At 50.0% G+C, this 19,395-nt stretch overlaps 6 protein-coding genes across 6 annotated transcripts; 2 read left to right on the plus strand and 4 right to left on the minus strand.

Annotated features, from left to right (window-relative positions):
* Positions 1–412: 412 nt before the first annotated feature.
* Positions 413–1,774, minus strand: ASPSYDRAFT_153622 (putative Gamma-butyrobetaine hydroxylase subfamily; the record flags this gene model as incomplete). Its single annotated transcript, XM_040842303.1, has 1 exon — positions 413–1,774. The coding sequence occupies one exon, from the start codon at positions 1,772–1,774 to the stop codon at positions 413–415; it is 1,362 nt and encodes a 453-aa protein (XP_040701826.1).
* Positions 1,775–2,024: 250 nt separating this feature from the next.
* ASPSYDRAFT_133005 (thiamine transporter TPC1) lies at positions 2,025–3,348 on the plus strand (the record flags this gene model as incomplete). The annotated part of the gene is made up of 3 exons (XM_040840624.1): positions 2,025–2,261; positions 2,326–2,378; positions 2,448–3,348. Exons 1-3 carry the CDS (start codon positions 2,229–2,231, stop codon positions 3,346–3,348), a joined length of 987 nt encoding a protein of 328 aa, XP_040701827.1. The 5' UTR covers positions 2,025–2,228.
* A 323-nt stretch (positions 3,349–3,671) lies between these two features.
* On the minus strand, positions 3,672–6,026 carry ASPSYDRAFT_133006 (tubulin alpha chain; the record flags this gene model as incomplete). Its single annotated transcript, XM_040840625.1, has 7 exons — positions 5,515–6,026; positions 5,267–5,325; positions 5,045–5,198; positions 4,904–4,991; positions 4,774–4,845; positions 4,213–4,716; positions 3,672–4,141 (listed from the first exon to the last, which is right to left on the minus strand). Exons 1-7 carry the CDS (start codon positions 5,524–5,526, stop codon positions 3,672–3,674), a joined length of 1,359 nt encoding a protein of 452 aa, XP_040701828.1. The 5' UTR covers positions 5,527–6,026.
* A 731-nt stretch (positions 6,027–6,757) lies between these two features.
* ASPSYDRAFT_1021821 (uncharacterized protein) lies at positions 6,758–7,709 on the minus strand. Its single transcript, XM_040839756.1, has one exon. The coding sequence runs from the start codon at positions 7,526–7,528 to the stop codon at positions 6,995–6,997; it is 534 nt and encodes a 177-aa protein (XP_040701829.1). The 5' UTR covers positions 7,529–7,709; the 3' UTR covers positions 6,758–6,994.
* ASPSYDRAFT_1022008 (Mechanosensitive ion channel family) lies at positions 7,428–10,783 on the plus strand. Its single transcript, XM_040839757.1, has 2 exons — positions 7,428–8,168; positions 8,243–10,783. The coding sequence occupies exons 1-2, from the start codon at positions 7,527–7,529 to the stop codon at positions 10,403–10,405; spliced, it is 2,805 nt and encodes a 934-aa protein (XP_040701830.1). The 5' UTR covers positions 7,428–7,526; the 3' UTR covers positions 10,406–10,783.
* Positions 10,784–11,587: 804 nt separating this feature from the next.
* Positions 11,588–18,356, minus strand: ASPSYDRAFT_1021581 (protein kinase RIM15). Its single transcript, XM_040839753.1, has 2 exons — positions 17,355–18,356; positions 11,588–17,295 (listed from the first exon to the last, which is right to left on the minus strand). The coding sequence occupies exons 1-2, from the start codon at positions 17,904–17,906 to the stop codon at positions 11,680–11,682; spliced, it is 6,168 nt and encodes a 2,055-aa protein (XP_040701831.1). The 5' UTR covers positions 17,907–18,356; the 3' UTR covers positions 11,588–11,679.
* Between the last annotated feature and the right edge of the window lie 1,039 nt (positions 18,357–19,395).

The following is a 19,395-nucleotide window of genomic DNA, read 5'->3' on the forward strand; positions in this document are numbered from 1 at the left end:
ATGGATAGGCTTGCCTTATGTTGACTTATTTTACGTAGCAAGTGCTAACACGCGTGCTATATTCTGAATGTAATCGACGCCAAAATATGTAGGCATTAAAAAAGAATTGGCGAAGATCGCCGGAGACGAGTGTGTGTACATCATATTTGCAGAGACGGTGGCTAATATCACGCATTAATACTTTTATATGTTATTTCGTCCATTTCAATCAAGTTTGAACTTTCGAACAGTCGGGATCTATTGGCTTCTGGGATACTATATACAGCCTCGAGAAGCAGTCCAGCTCTATTTGTCTTTGATTTCGACCGACAGCAACCTGGAATCACTCAAAGCCGACCCTTCCTTTTCTTGGCCATTTGGACATATTCAGGTTTTCCGGCAGGTTAACTCCTGATATCCCATAAACTGCAGCTTAGCCCTTGCCAGCCTCCGCAGGGTTTGTCCATGCATACGGGTCGGCCTCCTTTTGCACACGGAAACGAGACTGAACTACATCGGTGTCGAGATAAGCTCCCGCAAGCCACCGCTCACCCGTGGCAGTATTGAACTGACGACGAGCATGAACCACGCGACGATTTTCAAATATAACACATTCGCCAGGATTAAGTTTCAATTCGAATATTGAGGTTTCGGATTCGAGACGTTTGGCGAAAGATTGTAGGGCTTCGATCTCCAATTTCTGCCACCCTACCGATCCATGGGCCTTGTCCATGCTTTCAATTTTAGGACCTTGGAAGGGAGGTGAATAGTTGACAAATTCAAGGAGCGAACCTTTGGATCTGTCAGCCCCCACGTCAAAGACCGGTCGTACTTGACAGTATTTACTGTCCTCATGTAGATAGCTGTACGAGAGATTTGTTTTCGTTAGCGTGTCAAAGTTTTCCCGTTCATATTTATGCATCTTGGCGGCAGCATGGAATGCATCTGCAAATAGCGACTCCCCACCATCACACGAATTGCGAAGACAATGCAGAAACTGGAAGCCTGGCGGATCCCGCATGTACATGAGATCCATGTGAAACCCCAGAAATTGGCTGGTGTAGGCAACATTCTTAGCCTGGGGAACTGTACGGACATCCCATGTCGGTCCGTAGAAGGTGTTTCGGAGCGGTCCAATGCGCGTGGCAATCTTCTCAACCATTTCACGAGAATCTGGGACGTCTTTCACGAATATCATACCTAGCACGGATAGGTTTCGCATGGCGCGTGTAAATTCGCGTCCGTCGTTCATGTAATCCTCGTATGAAACCCAATGCTGTAGACCTTCCATGAGGGACCCGTCCCAGTCAATGCGATATCTTTTAAGGCCGGTATCAGAGGTAACACCGTACTGCGTAATCCCGTCCAGGTCACTCATTGCATATCTTGAGGTGTGAGAAGGATCGAATCCGAGAATATCATTTTCCCAGGTTACTTCCAGAAGATTCTGATCCCATTTGACAGACTTGGGCTTAATATCCACGGGGATGTCAGAAGTCCGGAAGTTTCTTTGCTTGGAATGGACGTCCACGCAAGTTGGGCATGTACACCAGTCGCGCAGTCGGATAAACGACAGTGATTTCTGGAATTCACCCTGTTGAGCTATGAGTTTATCCCTGCGTAGATGAACCTGTATATCTGATTGATCTCGGCTGAGCCCGCTTGAAGGTGTGAAGGATCGTTGGCTGGCAGGATTGAATGGATGGGTGATAGGGGGTCGACAATAAAGCGCAGAAGTTGTTGGTACAGATACTCTGTGGAAGTGCCGAGGAGCACGCAGTAGAGACCGGATCATGATGACGGAATGTCAATGGCAGAACCTAATTCCAAAGAATAATTAAGGAGCTGAAGGCCCCAAACGAAAGCTGAGTGTCAACAGTCAACACTGGTCGATCGACGAAACGCGGGGAAACGGCCCATCATCCCTTTCAACCGAGGCAGGGCTGGCCGGGGCCTGTAATCAGCGTATCGTATGGTCACATTAATACCACTATGTATTTAATTTAGGTCTCATGTTTCTTTTTTCGGATCTGGAATCCAGCAACAATCATCTATTCGACGGAAGCACCAACAGTTAGTCTTCCGCTGAAATAACTCAATCCCATCTTTATATCGTGTCGCGAGCAAAATAAGCAGAAGAGATAAACTTCGTCATCTCCTGATGACCGTGCCAGCTGTGCGCATCCTCTAGCGACGCTCTTTCCCCGAAAACCTCCGATCCCAAACCACTTTTAATTTCTGTCACATGCATGTCGGCTGGCGGCGAGCATCTAAAAGATGAAGTACGCATTGACTATATTCACTTATAAACAATTTCATGGAATGAACTATATTAACAATGACTAGGGCACCCGACGACAAGTTGTCCTCGCGGGCGGGATAGCCGGCCTCATCTCACGGTAGACACCACCTGTCTCAAGCTCAAATAATTAACCCAGGCTAATATCGCGACCCTTCTTCGACAATAGATTCTGTATAGCCCCGCTAGATGTCGTCAAAATTCGTCTTCAACTGCAAATACACTCCCTCTCCGATCCAACCTCGCACGCCAACATATCCGGCCCTGTTTACAAAGGCACCCTTTCCACCATCAAGACTATCCTCCGCGAAGAAGGAATAACGGGGCTATGGAAGGGCAACATCCCAGCAGAACTGATGTACGTTTGCTACGGCGCGATACAATTCACAACCTACCGAACTACAACACAACTTCTATCCCAGTTGGATCCACACCGTCTCCCGCAACCTGTCGAATCGTTTATATCCGGTGCGCTGGGCGGTGGAGTTGCAACGGCGTCGACGTATCCGCTTGATTTGCTAAGGACACGGTTCGCGGCGCAGGGGTCGGGAGAGCACCGTGTTTATGGTTCGCTCTTTTCGTCGGTAAGGGATATCGCAAGATATGAAGGACCAGCAGGGTTTTTCCGCGGCTGCAGCGCCGCAGTTGGCCAGATCGTGCCTTACATGGGTTTATTCTTCACCACATACGAGACGCTTCGCCCAGTGATGGCAACCGCACCTGATGTCTTACCAATCCCCTTACCACCTGGGTCTGGGGATGCCGCAGCGGGTGTGGTTGCGAGTGTTCTCGCCAAAACGGGTGTGTTCCCGCTTGATCTCGTGCGCAAACGGTTACAAGTACAGGGCCCAACACGCGCATTGTATGTGCACCGGAATATCCCTGAATATCGCGGGGTCTTCGATACCATGGGATTGATATTGAGGACTCAAGGCGTGCGCGGCCTTTACCGCGGTTTAAGCGTGAGTTTATTCAAGGCTGCGCCGGCTAGTGCGGTGACTATGTGGACGTACGAGAGGACCTTGAAGCTTTTTCAAGAGTGTGGGGTAGCTGCTGGTCATAATGTGTAGGGCAAGTTGCATAGATTTTATAGATTTCTTTATCATACATAGACCAGTGGGCCCATGGATACTATCGGTTGGCGCGTGGTGTTTTCCTTGAATAAAATGGGAAGAATTATATTTCATTTGTATTTCGCGGTCTGCCGTCGATAATCTAGCGTTTTGGCTATCGGAGAAATTAAAAAGGCACAAGCAAATGAACGAACGCTGGATATGAAAGAAAGGGGGTTGTCGTGAGTAAAATAACGAGAATAAAAACTGAACTTTGACAAGGAGACATCAGGGATACCAAGATTTGAACCAGCAAAGGTAAAGCGTCAAACGCCTGCCGCTTAGTACTCGGCTTCTTCTTCAAGTTCTGCGTCGAAGCTGTCGCCGGCGACCTCCTCGTAGTCCTTCTCCAAAGCCGCCAAGTCCTCACGGGCCTCAGAGAATTCACCTTCTTCCATACCCTCACCCACGTACCAATGCACGAAGGCACGCTTGGAGTACATAAGATCGAACTTGTGGTCAAGACGGCCCCAGGCTTCAGAAATGGCGGTCGTGTTGGAGAGCATGCTGACGGAACGGTCAACAGGAGCGAGTTCGCTTCCGGGTACGCGGGCGGGCTTCTGGTAGTTGATGCCCAACTTGAAGCCAGTGGGACACCATTCGACCAGGTTGAAAGAAGCCTTGGCTTTGAGAGACGCAATGGCCTGGGTGCAGTCGCGAGGCACGCAGTCACCACGGTACAGGAGTGCAACGGCCATGTATTTACCGTTACGGGGATCGCAAACGACCATTTGGTTGTTGGGCTCGGCACCTAGAGACATTGGTTAGTTATCTGAGCTTGTAGCCACGTGTCAGACATAGGAGGTCGATGAGCACACGTACATTGGAGGGTGAGATCCTGGACCCTGAAGCTTTCATGGGAACTGCGGTTGCTCGAGATGACAGGGGCATACGAGATCAACGGGTAGTGAATGCGAGGGAATGGCACCAGGTTGGTCTGGAATTCATTCAAGTCCACATTAAGGGCACCATCGAACCGAAGACTGGAAGTGATAGAGCTGACAACTTGGGCAATCAGGCGGTTAAGATGTTCGTAGCCCGGGCGAGGAATATCCAGATTGCGGCGGCAAATATCGTAAACAGCTTCGTTGTCCACCAGGAAAGTGCAGTCGGAGTTCTCAATGGTACTGTGGGTGGATAGGACGGCGTTGTAAGGCTCGACAACAGCAGTCGACACACGGGGGGAGGGGTAAACTGAGAATTCCAGCTTGGACTTCTTGCCATATTCGGTGGAAAGACGTTCAAGAAGAAGAGCCCCGAAACCAGAACCAGTGCCACCACCAAAAGAATGGAAGATCAAGAATCCCTGGAGTGAGCTGCAGTTGTCTGGTTGCTGTTAGCCGTAAGTGACCAAATAACTGCGCCATAAAAAAGCAGACCTACCGACAAGACGGCGAACACGGTCAACAACAGTGTCAACAAGCTCCTTTCCAATCGTGTAGTGGCCACGAGCGTCTGTAGTTGGTCCATTAGTAACCTGGGCCTGTAATACAGTCAGGCTTTCAAGACATACAGTTGTTGGCGGCATCTTCCTTTCCGCTAATTAGCTGTTCCGGGTGGAAGAGTTGGCGGTAGGCTCCGGTGCGGATTTCATCAATTGGCTACCAATATATCAGCCCAGTCAACATTACTTATGATTTGGGCAAATCCATACCGATGGATCCAGATCAACAAAGATGGATCGTGGAACATATTTGCCGCTGCCAGTTTCGGTGAAGAAGGTCTCAAAAGAACCGCCCTGGTTGATCTCCTCACCCTTCTCGGGGTCTAGACGGCCATCCGCACTAAGACCGTGCTCAAGGAGATACCTAAATAATTGACGCGGAGGTGGTGAGTATTGTTGGTGATACCCAAATAAAAAGCGGTGTGGACTTACAGCTCCCAAGCACTGTTACCGAGCTGAGTACCAGCCTGACCGATATGAATATGGCAAATCTAAGTCGGGGACAGAAACAGTCAATAATGCAATTATATTCAATTTAGCGAAAGCGCGACCGGTAGCAACGGGGTGGGCGTTGGGCAAAGGGCGTGTATCCATCCATCCAATACTCAGGGGAGGGGCTGCCAACGCGTAGTGCGGGGGAAACAAAAGGTAAATAAAGCAAGCGGGAGAATATTTCGTACCTCGCCTCTCATTTTGAATGATGAGTCCGACGGTGTTGGTGAATGTCAAGTCAACGATGGGTTCCCTTGCAGTCTTCAATTAGACAAGTGGGAAAGGTCGGGGGTGAAGGTGTTGGTGGGTTGGGAGGTGGGAAGGAGAGAGGAAGAGGCCGAAAAGGGACGGATCGTCCTGGTAGGGGTTCGTCACTAGCCTCATAGAGCAGTGATTGCACCGCCAATCATCACGCTACTGTGGCTGTTGACCTTCCGTTGCACTCAGCGTTCTTTGATATGTATTATTTTGCAGTCCTCTTAAAAGGGTCAACTTGAACGGCAGCCTTCCTTGTTGTATAACCATACTTTGTCCAACTTCACCACGTGCGATTTGCCGAGGAATGCGGGACTCTCTCCAGGTACCCATTGTAGGGGTGTTGAGTACCTGTGCGTACGGACCACATGGAGTAGGGTGTTCAATGATAGGCGGGTCATCAAGACATTTGGGCCCTTCAATTTTCAGAGATATTATACGGAGTAAGTACGTACACTTATATCTACGGAAAAGGGACAAATTGAATTATTGACAGAAATTGGGTTTGCCGTTGAGTAAATTGATCACGTGTTAACGCGCAGGGGACGCGAACTGTCGACAATAACTAACGAATAAATATTGCTGGATTCTTTGTTAGTTAATTTTGACTGTGTATTATTTATAGTTTATACATGTCCGCCGGTCGCCGGAGGCCCGGGTTTAAGAACCCAGCAAATAATAGCATGCGGAATAAGCTCAGCATTTGGGTGTTGAGAGAACCAATATCACGGGCCACTGAGTCAGGGGAGAGATGTGGAGAGCCGGAGAGCGTGAGGGTTACACTGTCCACTTGCAGGCTTTGTACATGTGAATTATACAGTATAATTTGCTGACAAGCTCCTGTATTATTTAGGTTATGCAATGACGCGAGATGACATTTCGGGCCGAGCTTGACAATCCATGCTTCTGTCACTTTGGTTCTTCGGCCAGCCCCGTCCATAACATCATACAGGGAAACGAACCGGCGAGCCAGCTTTTTACTATTCCTGCACCACTCATGTTAAATATCATGTCCATCTCGACAAACCAAAAAACCACAAAGGCCGCAAGGAGCCGGGTGCCCCTGGTGTGGCGTTCCTTGGCAGTCGCCACTCAAGCCCGCGCCGCGTACGTTGCTCGAGATAGACTGATCGATTGGGTCCAGATCGAAACACGATTACGTCGATGAGCAAGAGATCCCAAAGGAACCACATGCGTGGTGCACTCATCCGCGCATCGCTGGCTCCAAATTATCGACAATGGCATTGGGCAATCCAGCAAAGCGAAAGTCCGCGGAGGCGAGACCAATCGAGACTGCCAATCCGTGGAAACTTTCGTCCAAGCTACTTTTAGCAGAGGCTATCAAATCATATCAGAAGTTCTGGAACTGACAATCTCGGCCTCGAGCCTTCGGCTCCGGTGACCCCACCAGCCTCAAATGGGCCAATGCTTTACCTCCTGATGGTGATCGGCCCAACTCCTCACCTCGATCTTGGCTGTGTTGCACTTGCTCGCTGTGAGTATTTTATTATCGGAACATTTCCTCTCTTCGAAACGCGATTCATCTCTGTTTTCATTGTTCAGGTGCGTAGTTGGGAGAGGCGGGAATCCCTCGGCCCCAAACCAAGAAGTCCAGACCGCAGACCTGTGAAGTCTTCGAGTAAGTATAGGAGCCACTCTTTCCGCCGTTTCTCCACTCCTCATCTCCGTTTGTTTCGCCTCTTGCTTTGCTGCTGTCAATATTTTCTCCTGCATCTCTCCCTGTAACGTTTTCTCAGCCTTCTGTATCTCCTTTGTGTTTCCTTTTCTCTCTACTTGACATTTAACTTCCGTTCTCTCGCTTCTTGTCCACTTTGCTATACATCCTATTTTTACCATTATTGACTTCCTGCCCAGCCCCACCCCCCTTTGTATCCATATCCAACTCTCCACTACCTCGAGTCGGCTCATTCGGCCTGGTGCCACCATGTCGACTCCTGCGAAGGAGATACCTGCTCCGGCATACCCGGAGCCCGAAGGTAGAGGCAGATCGGGAAGCGATTCTTCTCCCACCACCGACGAAGGTACTTACGTCCATGACGGCTTGCGGCCCCCGCGCGATGAGGGCCATCCCCAGCACCTGGAAGTTGATACTACATTTCAAGATTTCAACAAACAGACTCGCTCGCCGTCGGCAGCTCGGGAGCAACGCAAGCGATTCGAAGATGAGTTGGCGGTTCTCGAGGCGGAAAGAATGGTCTCACGGTCCACTCATGAAGGCGAGAAGGATAATCGAAGTGGCAGTGCCCACTCTTTAACCCGCTCGCGCTCACGCAGACCAGAAGACATTGATGAATTTGACGAGGCCACAAATCCATTACATGAGAAGGCCGCTGTCTACAATCCACCGGAGAACCCCGCCACCGGTATTGCCAGGTTCATTAAGAAGCTACACGAATCAAGCTTCATTGTTCGCTATTTTACCTACATTGTCCCTGTCGTCTTGCTGCTGCTCATTCCGTTGCTCGTTGGTGCACTAGCGTTCCCGAACGCAAGTGTTGGTGGTGTCGAACTACTGTGGTTCTCGGTCTGGTTGGAAATCGTTTGGTTGACACTCTGGGCGGGAAGAGTATGTTTCACAAATCGCACGATTGAAATACCTACTGGTTCTATCCGTGTTCTTACGCTAATGTCCAATGGCAGATTGTTGCTAAACTCTTGCCCAGCCCTATAAATTTGTTTGCGAGTATTTTCACCAACAGTTCAAAAAAATGGCGCGATGTGGCCATACAGTTGGAGCTGGCTGTTACCCTCTTTCTTTGGTGGCTAGGTATAGAAATATCTTTTCTGCCTACCATGAAAAACCATCACGTCGATGGGAATTCTAGCACGCGAAGTTGGGAGCACACTCTCAATAAGATTATAATTTCCGTTTTCGTTTGGACGATCCTGAACCTTGTCGAAAAGTTCATTCTCCAGCTCATCGCCATGAACTTTCACAAACGTACATATTCGGACCGCATTGAGATCAACAAGTTTCAGATCGGCAGTCTGACGAAGTTGTACGCGTTTTCTCGCGGCAAGATCACTGAGACGGACGACGCTTTTGAAGAAAAACAAGACAACTCTGGAAGCGGCAGCAAGACCCCATTACGCTATGCGGGGAAGGCCAAAGGGCTTGCTGTAGGCGCTCTGAACAAGGTCGGAGACGTTGCTGGGGCAGTTGCAGCGGACTTTACTGGTCGCAAGGTTAACAATAGCAGCCATCCTTCTCAAGTTGTCATAACTCTTTTGAGAACAACACCTGGTTGTCAAACCCTAGCGCGTCGGCTCTACCGAACCTTTGTCCGCGAGGGGTTTGACACCGTGTTCCCTGGCGATCTAAAGGAGGCCTTTGACGATAACGATGAGGCTGATGCCGCGTTTGCCATGTTTGACAAGGATATGAACGGCGACATTTCCATGGAGGAACTGGAGGCGGTTTGCGTGGAGATTGGTCGAGAACGCAAAGCCATTACTGCATCTCTGAAGGATCTCGATTCGGTCGTCTCTAGACTCGGCAATGTTTTCGAGTTCTTTGTTGCTGTGATCGCTATCATCGTTTTTCTGACCCTTATTTCGACCTCTGCTGCCGGCGTACTTACATCAGCCGGGTCTAGCGTCCTCGCCCTGTCTTGGCTCTTCTCAGCTACGGCTCAGGAATTCCTTCAGTCTGTGGTCTTTGTATTTGTCAAACACCCGTTCGATGTTGGTGACCGCGTGACTATTTACGGTAACGCTGGTGATGCCGGTCTTGGAGATGATTACTACGTGAAGCAGATTTCTCTTCTCTACACGGAATTCAAGAAAATGCAAGGCCACATTGTGCAAGCTCCGAACAGCTATCTGAATACACTGTTCGTTCTCAACCAGCGACGATCCGGGGCACTTGCGGAGGCCGTTCCTATCGTCATTAAATACGGCACAACTCTAGAACAAATGGACTCGCTTCGCCAGCGTCTGATTGAATTTGTTCGCAGCGAGCGACGTGAATTCCAAAGTAATATTCTGACGGAGCTTCGTTCGGTGACCGAGAACTTTTCCGTGACGCTCAATGTTGTTTTCTTCTACAAGTCGAATTGGCAGAATGAAGGTCTACGCTTACAGCGCCGCAACAAGTTCATTTGTATGCTCATGGTTGCGTTGCAAGAAATCGGCATTGAGGGCCCACGCATGAACCTCCAGGGTGCGAGCATCGATATCCCGTATCACATCGCAGGTTATCCCCCACCATACCAGGCCCAAGGCCAAGGTCACTCAGCCAACAACGACGGTCAACATCCACCACCTACCCCGTTAACCGACGAACACCACTCTCACCCTGGCTCCAGTCCCGCCGCCCGTCGCACATCCATTCTCCGCAAAGGTATGACTACCGCCAACGCCCGGGCTCGCGGCCAGTCTATATCCTCGCGAAAGCACGTGGATTTCTCGCTTGGTATGCGCGATGTATCCGCAGATGATGTTATGGGTGATGTGTTTGAAGCACGTAGCCCCACAGCTGAAACTGCAGTCCGGCAGTTGATCGCCGAGCGTCGAATCCAGGAGGAAGAGGCTGAGCGACGAAGCACGGACTCTGCTCGCCAAAGAGCGTCAGCCTCTCGGTCTAACCTCAACGTCCCGTCGCAGGCTAGCGAAGGCCGTCGCTCAACCGAGTCCCAGTTGTCCTCTATGAGTCGCAACCGATTCTTCCGCCATCGCTCCCACAGTACCCGCCAGGAAGATTTAATGGAACAAGGTCGTTCTTCCGAACAAGGCTCTTCCTCGGCAGCCAACATTCGCCCCGTCCCATCTTCTGATGATCATCCAGAAGAGAAGAAACTATGAGTTGATGTCCTACAGTCTTTGACATAGATTGCGTGTGGCTTACTGCTCTCTACCCTTTTTCCTTCGCATCTCTCCTTCTTTCCTTATATATATTCAGATATATCCGTCCTTTAACTCCTATCTCAGCCGTGCATTCACTGCATTTGCGTTGTCGATTCCGTCATTTCTTAGCCTCTAACGCCCCTTGATATACCATACCATGGCGGCTATTTGGAAATTTTTGAACATTTCTTGCTATTTATACACCATTCCACATCTCCAACCCTGTGCTTGTACGCATTACGCAAATCATCATACGTTTTTCCTTGTCTTCCCACTTTAAATACTTTTTGAGTCAAGTATTCGAAAGCCCAGCACTTGGATTCTGGCAATTCAATCGTGCTGTAAATACATACATGTCAAGTTCAGTCAAAAAGCCTGTTCTGATGCTTGGTATCTAATTTTTTGTTAATACATACGTTTCTAACGGTCTCGTACGATTTGAGTGTTTCGACGTTCTGCTAATTAACTCTCCTGTCTTTTATCGGGTGATGAACATAGTTCTTCCCACTGAATGAATTGGAGTTAAGCAACTTAGACGGAGACATACCAAACCCCGAAGGTCTATATATATACTACCGGTAACTAGTCTACTAGAAAGTATCTAGCCCACAACCAAAAGCCACGAAGAGAAACGTAAAAATAGGGATGAGGGGGTCCAAGGTGAAATTTAGATTGCAAAAAATGCAATTCAATTTCCCGCTGCTTCACGCGGTTTAAATTGTGTATCCGATAACATACATACAGTCTTGAAACAAACTCGGGGTTGCCAAGTAGATAGATAGATACAGGCAAAAAGGAAAGAAAAGAAAAGGACGGGCGAGTTTCTGCCAAAGAAATGGTGAAAGAACACTCAATCGCAAGTCTCGGCGAGCGACAAACATAAAAGGAAAAACGTGAAATTTCCTATAAAGAAGGGAGACAATGCAAAACTCAAACGGCCTGGTTTGAGTAGAATGATGAATGAACATAGCATAGCGCCCCAAACTCCCGCTCAAGCCGGAACAAGACAGTAAAGAAAATATTTTGACATGATAATGGGACAAAAACATAAGAAATCAAAATCGTAATGATGATAGACATGAGTGGGCGTGTATATTGGAATAAAGGGAACAGAAATCATGCTGGCTATAGCGAGGTATTTTCTCGCCTTGGCTAACCAGAGACACAGCGCACGCAGGACGTTCAGCTCTAAAGACGCAGAGAAAGACGTAGATGAAGGTTCTATCTCCCCTTTACCTCCCCGGTCGAGGAGTATTTTCTGCATCCGGGTTCGGACAGGGTGTATGCATGGGCCGAGGCGTAGCGTCAGAATCATGAATGCTTGACTGGTCCGACCTAGTGTCGCCGCTGATACCAGACAAGACAATTGGCGGAGTAGTTGGATAGGAGTCGCCGGAATCCTGGAAACGGCCAGGGAAAACAATGGGGGGAGTTACTTGCCCCCTTTTCGGAGACTCGGAGCCAGCTCGACTATCCGCTCTTTTGTAAATCTCCGTGATGTATCGAGAGAAAGGTGGTTTAGCGTCCGGGCTCAAAAGCATTGACCTTGAGGCTAAAGCAAGAGGAGACGGGGGTTGTTTCGGACTTAAATCGTCTTCAATGGACGGCAGAATAGCCTCCTCGGGAATACTAAGCTCCTCAAATTTGCTCTCCAACGAGCTCCGACCAGACTTAGTCGCGTCACCTCCGTGCTGGTCTCCGTTGTCGGAGCCACTCCTGCGTCTCTCACCAACGTCTTTGTCCTTCTTGAGGATTTCCTCGCCGGTGCTAATCACACTACCTCGGCTGTTGGTTCTCATCATCTCGATACCTAGCTTGGAACCAGGGCGATTCGGGCGATTCCGTGGGCTGTGCGTTCTAGACGGCAAGTTTCCCAGTTCTTCATCCTCGTCATCGCCGGATTCTTCGCACTCGTAGCGCTTTCGCTCGAGGGACTCTCTCTTTGCTTGGATTGCTTCACTGGAGCGCTGCTTTCGGGGAGTGAGCATGCCGGAAGGACTTAGTGATGGTGGGCTTGAAGGCGCGTGAGGCAAGCTTGGGAACGGTACTGTGTTCTGAACCTCGTGGTTGTTATCCGCGTTTTCCTGAGCATCATTCGAGTCTTCGGATATGCCCAGGCCTCCTGCGTTTCGGCCCCAGTCATCTGTTTGCCGACTTACGATGACGGGAACGTCCTCTGCCTTGATCGAATCCAAGTCGCCGAAATAGCTACTCCCAACTGAATCTTCACGGCTGGAGCCCCGGTATGAGCTAGAGGGCACAAGTGCAAAATTAGATGATACAGTTGAGCTTGGACTATTCTCGGCTTGAGTAGGAGGTGTGCGGCGAGCAGCTGTGTACGTTGACGGATTGTAGTCCTTTGGAGGCGGTTTCCACTGACAAAACTTACATAAGACTTCGGTTAGCTTTGTCAGCGTCGGCGGCTTTTCAATAAGTGCGTCGAAATGATGTGTTTCTGGGAGATCCTTCAGATAACTGGTTACAGCGATTATGGGCGTGTGACGATTGGCACTGCGCGTTTCCCTTACCATTCGCGCAATATCAGCACCGTTGACTTGTGGGAGTTTGAATTCAGTCATAATAATATCGAATTGCACTTCACTAAGCGCGTAGCGAACTGCTTCTCCCCCGTTTGCAACAGTGATAGTACGGCAGCGGAGTTTCTCAAAAAGACGCTCCATGACCAAGCGCGAGATTGGATGGTCTTCGCAAATAAGTATGTCCAGCGGCCGGAAATAGGGACCTTCAGGAAAGTTAATTTGCGAAAGTCGCCTTGAGCTCTGGCGGCGCCGCTGCACTTTTAGCAGAGCCTTTGCACGTGGATCCTCATTGTCGGATGAAGAAGGTGAGATGTCAAATAGTTGACTCCGACGTTTATGGTGGCCACCGACATAGGTTTCTCTAGCCAGAGACGAGGACAATTCACCTCCATCTTGAGATCCAATTGTTTGAGACCGTGTCCTCGTTGCCGGCACACTGCCCTGCCGGTGTTGGCTGGGGGCAGTCTTATCCGGGGAATGTGTTCCGCCTCCTTTTGGTTTGATCGGAGACGAGGCTGCAGAGCCAAATTTGTTATTATGATTGTTTGCTGCGCGAGTTTGGTCGGCAGGGGCAGGCTGGAAAGATCCACTGGACTGATGAGATGTTGTTGTTGAAGACGACCCTGAGGTCTTTCTCCGCTCGTGATTATGGCCGGTGCTGAATTGAACAAGAAGCGGAGATGAAGGTTGCGATGGCCGGCTTGGGGATGAGTTGGCCTGACTGAGAGCAGACGGGGATGCAGGTCTGTTGTTCCCTTTGGACTGAGACATAGTCCGCTGAAGGGGCATCGGCAATGGACTTCCTTCCAGAGACGGCCCCGAAGAAGGCGGACTGGGCCCTTGGGATTGAGCTGCGGCCTGGCTTTGATTTTGGTTATGAGACTGGCCTTGAGTCTGTGGAGATTGCTGAGCCCCCGGGTTGCTTGACTGGCGCTGCTGTGCTTGCAATGCCTCTTGTCGTAGCTTCTGGATCACATCTTTGTTGGCTTTCTCGAGCATAGGTAGGTTCTTGAACGCGAAATTCCCAAAGTCATCTGCCAATGAAGGTTCACTTAATCTCCTGCTCCGAGATTCCCGGACATGCGGGGGGATATGCAAAGGCATCAAGGGTCGTTTGATCGAGTTGACTTGCGAGCGAACCTTATAAAGTGCATCATGTGGTCGGTCTATATATGAGCCGGTTGTGACTGGAGGCTGAGGGGAGCTCTCGTCTTCTTCAGTGAAAGCCTGAAGAGTGGCACCACGGGCGTCGAAGTATTCTGTATCTTCAGGATTCTCTAGGTTCGGGACAAACTGGGCTTTATCCTCTAAAAGTGTGTCCCAGTTGATGTCTGCAAACCAAGGATGATTTCGAATCTCTGTTCCTCCGTTAGGGTATTTCTCCTCCAAATTTGCGCCCATCCGCTCGCGAGGATTCATGGCCATGAGCTTGTTCATGAGATTGATAGCTTCGGGCGACGCCAATTCTTCAATTTCGTCGGGCCAATTGATCCTTCTATGGAGAATATTTTCAAACACTTCGTCTGGAGTGGCAGCATTGAAAGGTGGGTAGCCAAAAAGAAATTCGAACATGATGCATCCCAAAGACCACCAATCGCTCATTTCGTCCTGGCCAACACCATTGACCGTTTCTGGCGCCAAATAATCCGGTGTACCAACGAAACGTCTATTATGGTCCTCGGGATCAAACAATGCCATTAATGGGGGCATCATGCTCTGCTGAGGTGGTGTGCCAGTTGGCATATTGCTTTGCGACGGTTGAAGTGGCTGCAGATATGGAGATTCCCCTGTCTCGCTCTGGCCCTCTTCCTCGTGTGCACTATCAGACGGGGGAGGTGGAGGGATAGATAATGCGCCAGGGGTTTCGCCTTCGTGCAGTGACAATGTTCGAAAGATAGCATTTAGGTTCTCGCTGCCCCCACTATCACTGCGATGCCCGGATGCCCGACGAGAAGTCTGTCTACTGAGCCCACCTTGGTTTAAGCTGAAGTAGGACGGTTGAGGCATGCTACCCGCCGCGTCTGGCGTGATCACCGGGGTAGATCCCGGAGAGTTGCTGCCCTGGAAATCGAATGAAGCAGATCTAGACGAAGCGATTGACGTAGCTCGAGGAAACGCGCCTTGCTTTAGAAGATCCACTCCTTGTTCGTTCATAGTCTTCAGGACACGCTTTTGACGTCCAACAAGGCCCATCCGGGACAATCCAAAATCGGTCAACTTGAGATGACCCTTCTGGTCAATGAGCAGGTTGTCTGGTTTGAGGTCACGGTGCACAATCCCTCTATTGTGGAGATGCTCCACGCCTAGAACAACTTCAGCGATGTACTTTTTGGCCCAATCCTCAGGCAGGCCACCTAGGATCTTGACAAGCGAAGCACAATCCCCTCCATTCAGATACTCCATTACCAAATAGAGATAGTCTTTGCTGGAAAAGGTCCAGTATAGCTTCGCCACAAAATCACTTTCCCCTTGCCACATCATGATCGCTCGTTCGGCTTTGACGTTTGTCACCTGATTCTTAGCAACCATGTCTGCCTTCTTCAGCACCTTTATTGCATAATATTCTCCAGTCGTTTTCTTCTTGGTCAAATAGACGCTGCCAAATGCACCCTTACTAATAGGCTTAATGATTTCAAAATCTTTGATAGATGGAGGCATAGGTCGAGGTTGGGGCTGACTGGCAGTGGTCAAATGAGGTGAGACGGGTGGCCTGGGTACGTCAGAAGAGGTTGTTGACGACTGGCGACGATGATGTCGATAGTGGTGCAGAGATAGCTCGCCTAGGTTGGCCGACGGCGATACGATCGGGGATGATAGACTCTCTGCTCCAGTAGAAAGGCGCGGTTTAGGCATGCGTAGTGGTGAATGGGGACCAGACGCCCTAGCTGGGGAATGCTGCCGTCGAGGTGAGCTGGAAAGTCCAGGAAGGACCAGGCTCCTGCGTTTACGATCCATACTCCTATCGGACGAGGGCGAGTCGGTTCGCATGGCTCCCGGAATGGTGGACGAGACGATGCTGCTATCACTTTGGTCGCCTGAATCGATATCTGCCAGCGATAAACCACGCCGAGACGTTTGAGAGGTCCCGAGTAATCCAGCAGCACTCTTGTGCGAGCGGGGAGTTGGGCATTCCATGGGGCTAGATGGCCCGGTTGAAACAGCAACGGATGATGTTTTCCCCTCTGAGGAGTGACCTGACTGACCTGATTGAACCCGGTCGGGCGCGTTACGCATCGACATTGTCAAAGCTGAAACTGGTGGAGGCAGCTCTGACTCATGGCCTGCATTTTGTGAGAGAATAGAAGCCGTGGAAGCAGCTGTGTCGGGCATAGTATCGTCCTGCGGTAAATCGTCTTCCGAAGAAGAGCTTGAATCACTTAGTTGGCCGGCAGCGATACGTTCAGCCTTTCTCAGAGCTGCGGCAATACACTCTTCTACCAGCACTGTGTATTCAATCCGGATCCTTTCCGCGTATTCGACAATTCGGCGGTGACGTATAATTGCATCAACCTTTGATTTGGCAACCTGCTCTGTATCCATACACAATGCAGCGAGGCCTTGCTCCTGCTCCAGGGTATTAGAGCTGGGTGATTGCCACTGAAGTACCTGGGAAATACGAGACTCCGATTGTGGTGACATGGTCCGAAAATCGTCACCGCTATCGCCACGGGACTCCCTGAGAACTGGCATGTTGATCTCTAGGGAGGTATCACAAAGGTCGAGAATCAACTCAACAACACGAGCTAGAGGCCGCCGCACCGCAAAGGATCGGGCACGCGAATGGCCGGTGCCAGAGACCGACTGATCCCTGGACCTTGGAGGGGTAGCAGGAGCAGAGCTAGACGTCGATGCCGAGCCTGAGGATGGCGCTGAAGCGATGGGAGACGGCCCAATTGGCAACCCTTTATACTCTGGCTGGGGCAATGGCGGGGAGCTGCCGTCACGAAGAGTCACTGGCCTACCCTGCCTTGCCTCCAAAGCATCTAGTACCCTAACAATAGCATGACGGTGCTCGTTGAGGTTCTCTTGAGCGATCTGAACGTCCATCTCTGCTTGGTGCTCTTGAAGACAAAGGTCTGAATGCTTCTCGAACCACCAAGGAGTTATCTGTCGCTCACAAATGCGACACAATATAGGCTCCGGCGCAGGGTGTTTAGACTGATCCGGCTCATTGGCAGCGGCTTCTGCTAGAACTGTTAGGTAGTTCGCGAGTACCTCAGCTCCAATTCCCAAAGACTCTACCAATGAAGATGGCAGGTCGATTGTGACTTCTCGCGGCTTGGAAAATGGTCGTAACATCCACATAGTCTATTCAAAGTCCACGTTAGCCTAACATAGCCTGTCAATATCACGAAGTAGCAACTTACATGAGCAACCCCTTCTGCCGTACGGTCATAAACCATAATACCCTGTCCTTCCAAGTTCAAAATATGCGAGTCATGCTCCTCCGACTCCGGCAAAGGTTCCTCCACGTCGTTCGTGCCATCTGCCTGCTCCGGTTTTGGTTCAGGTGAATACTTCAACACAGAATCAGGTCCCAACTGCACTGAAACGCGAATAAAACGACTGCGAGAGTCGTCTTCTTTCAGAGATTCTATTGCGTCGCAAAAAGCACTTTTGTTGTCCACCACAACATCCGAGATCATTTGTCCTTCTATGGCATCCGGAGCCGTCCCCACAACCTGCTTCCAGGAAGGACTAACCCATTTGACGCGGCCATCCAGATCGAGGTCGACGATAACATTCAGAGTTTGTTCTGCCGCTTCCCTCAAATCTTCCCGTTCTTCCCGCATATTATCACTGCTCGAGGTACGCATTACATGGTGCTTTTTCGGATCGACACTCCGGGCCTCCTGCCGCAAGGCAGTTACGGCCGGAGGAGTAAGGTATTGTACATTTTCCGTGCCATTGCCTGCCATATTGGCGAGACAACACCGCCGAGGAGAGGATAGGTGTCCGTCGGAGAACGAGTCAAGGATTTAGAACGTTGAAAGAGATCTATGGATAAATTGAGCAGAACCGTCTGCCGGGCAGAGCGGGTGCCCTTGTTTGTTGGCTATGAATTCATTCGTCGCATTAACCGGCCATGACGGAATCGCGGGGGTGGTGAAGAGCACGAGCAGCCCTACCGCGACGATGAAACGACCGAAATTGTGAATGCAGTATATGATAACGCAGTCTCCTTGACAAGACAGAAACCGGAGGGAAAAAAGAGCGAGTGATCACGGAAAAAGCAAGAGTTCGAAACTCAAAACTCCGAGTGAGAAAGCGGCTATGCGGGGAGTGATGAATGGCGCGACGGTCAACGCGAAAGCCAGGATGATCCGCAACAGTTAACCTCCGATCGAAGATGGGTTGAAGAAGGGTCGTTGGGATGGTTGAACAAATTATCAAGGCCGGAGAACAGGCCAAAAAAAAAAGAAAAAAGGCAAATGAGGACGATGAATAGCGTGTCCAGGAGAATTGGCAACTGAAGAGCAGCGACGAGAGCGAGGTTGGTACTAGAAAGCGTGGGAGCGTCAATAATACCAAAGTTAGGACAGCAGCATGTATTTTTGCCGAAAGTACGGCGAAAAGAATGCTATTTGCTGCAATTCTGAGTGGAACCAGCGGTATGGTACGGTAAGAATGGACTCTTGGAAGTGAGCAGCCAATCCGAGATGGCAGCCTGACTAAGATCCAACTCGCGGATAAACGGCCAACGCTTCGGGAGGATCACGTGGGGAATGCTGTCGCTCTTTTTGGATCTAATTCACACTCCTCCTTCTTTCTGACTTCCTGGTGCCGATCTGATCGCTGCTTTCCACGGTGCTGCTGAAATTGATTCAGCCAGAAGAAATTGTAGAACAGCGAAGAACAAGACTAAATTTACTTACTCAAGAATGGGTCCGATCTGGCTCTACCGTATGATCGTCTGGTCAGCTCCACTCTGGACGGGAGAATCAAGGACGCCACAAACAGACTCGTTCATTCCTCTCGAGTCTCAGGCTTCAGACGATGTCAATACTCCCTGCAGAAAATGCCGCCGACTATTTACGTTTCCAATTCCAGCAGCACGAGGGGCAAAACAAATCCTCACGGATGTTTACTTGGCCAATTCCCGTGCTTCTTCGCCCTTGGATAGAAGACGACCGTCATTCGCCAGCATCCCGGCCCTCCCAGCATTAGCGTCAACTATACTTTATGATACTGGGGGTTGAGACGGCTCGTCGTTCGGCGTATCTACCGTTAAGTGCTAGCTATTTTATTATTATTATGGTAAACCATGGATGACTCCCAAAAATTGCGTGTCCGATATCAATGCCATCATGGTCCAGGATGGAGGGATATATTTATCCATGGATATAACCGTCTTCGGACGGTGAACACGGAGGTCGTCGCGACTAACGTAACTTAGCGACACATCTG

Source organism: Aspergillus sydowii (genome assembly GCF_001890705.1).
Source record: "Aspergillus sydowii CBS 593.65 unplaced genomic scaffold ASPSYscaffold_6, whole genome shotgun sequence".
Classification (NCBI taxonomy): Eukaryota; Fungi; Ascomycota; class Eurotiomycetes; order Eurotiales; family Aspergillaceae; genus Aspergillus; species Aspergillus sydowii.

Bases quoted from the DNA above. Each gene is read 5' to 3' on its own strand.
- ASPSYDRAFT_1022008 (XM_040839757.1), top strand. From the start codon at position 7,527: ATGTCGACTCCTGCGAAGGAGATACCTGCTCCGGCATACCCGGAGCCC. The intron at 8,169-8,242 runs GTATGTTTCACA...GTCCAATGGCAG, and splicing joins TGACACTCTGGGCGGGAAGA to ATTGTTGCTAAACTCTTGCC.
- ASPSYDRAFT_1021581 (XM_040839753.1), bottom strand. From the start codon at position 17,906: ATGGCAGGCAATGGCACGGAAAATGTACAATACCTTACTCCTCCGGCC. The intron at 17,296-17,354 runs GTAAGTTGCTAC...GACTTTGAATAG, and splicing joins CGGCAGAAGGGGTTGCTCAT to ACTATGTGGATGTTACGACC.
- ASPSYDRAFT_1021821 (XM_040839756.1), bottom strand. From the start codon at position 7,528: ATGGTGGCACCAGGCCGAATGAGCCGACTCGAGGTAGTGGAGAGTTGG.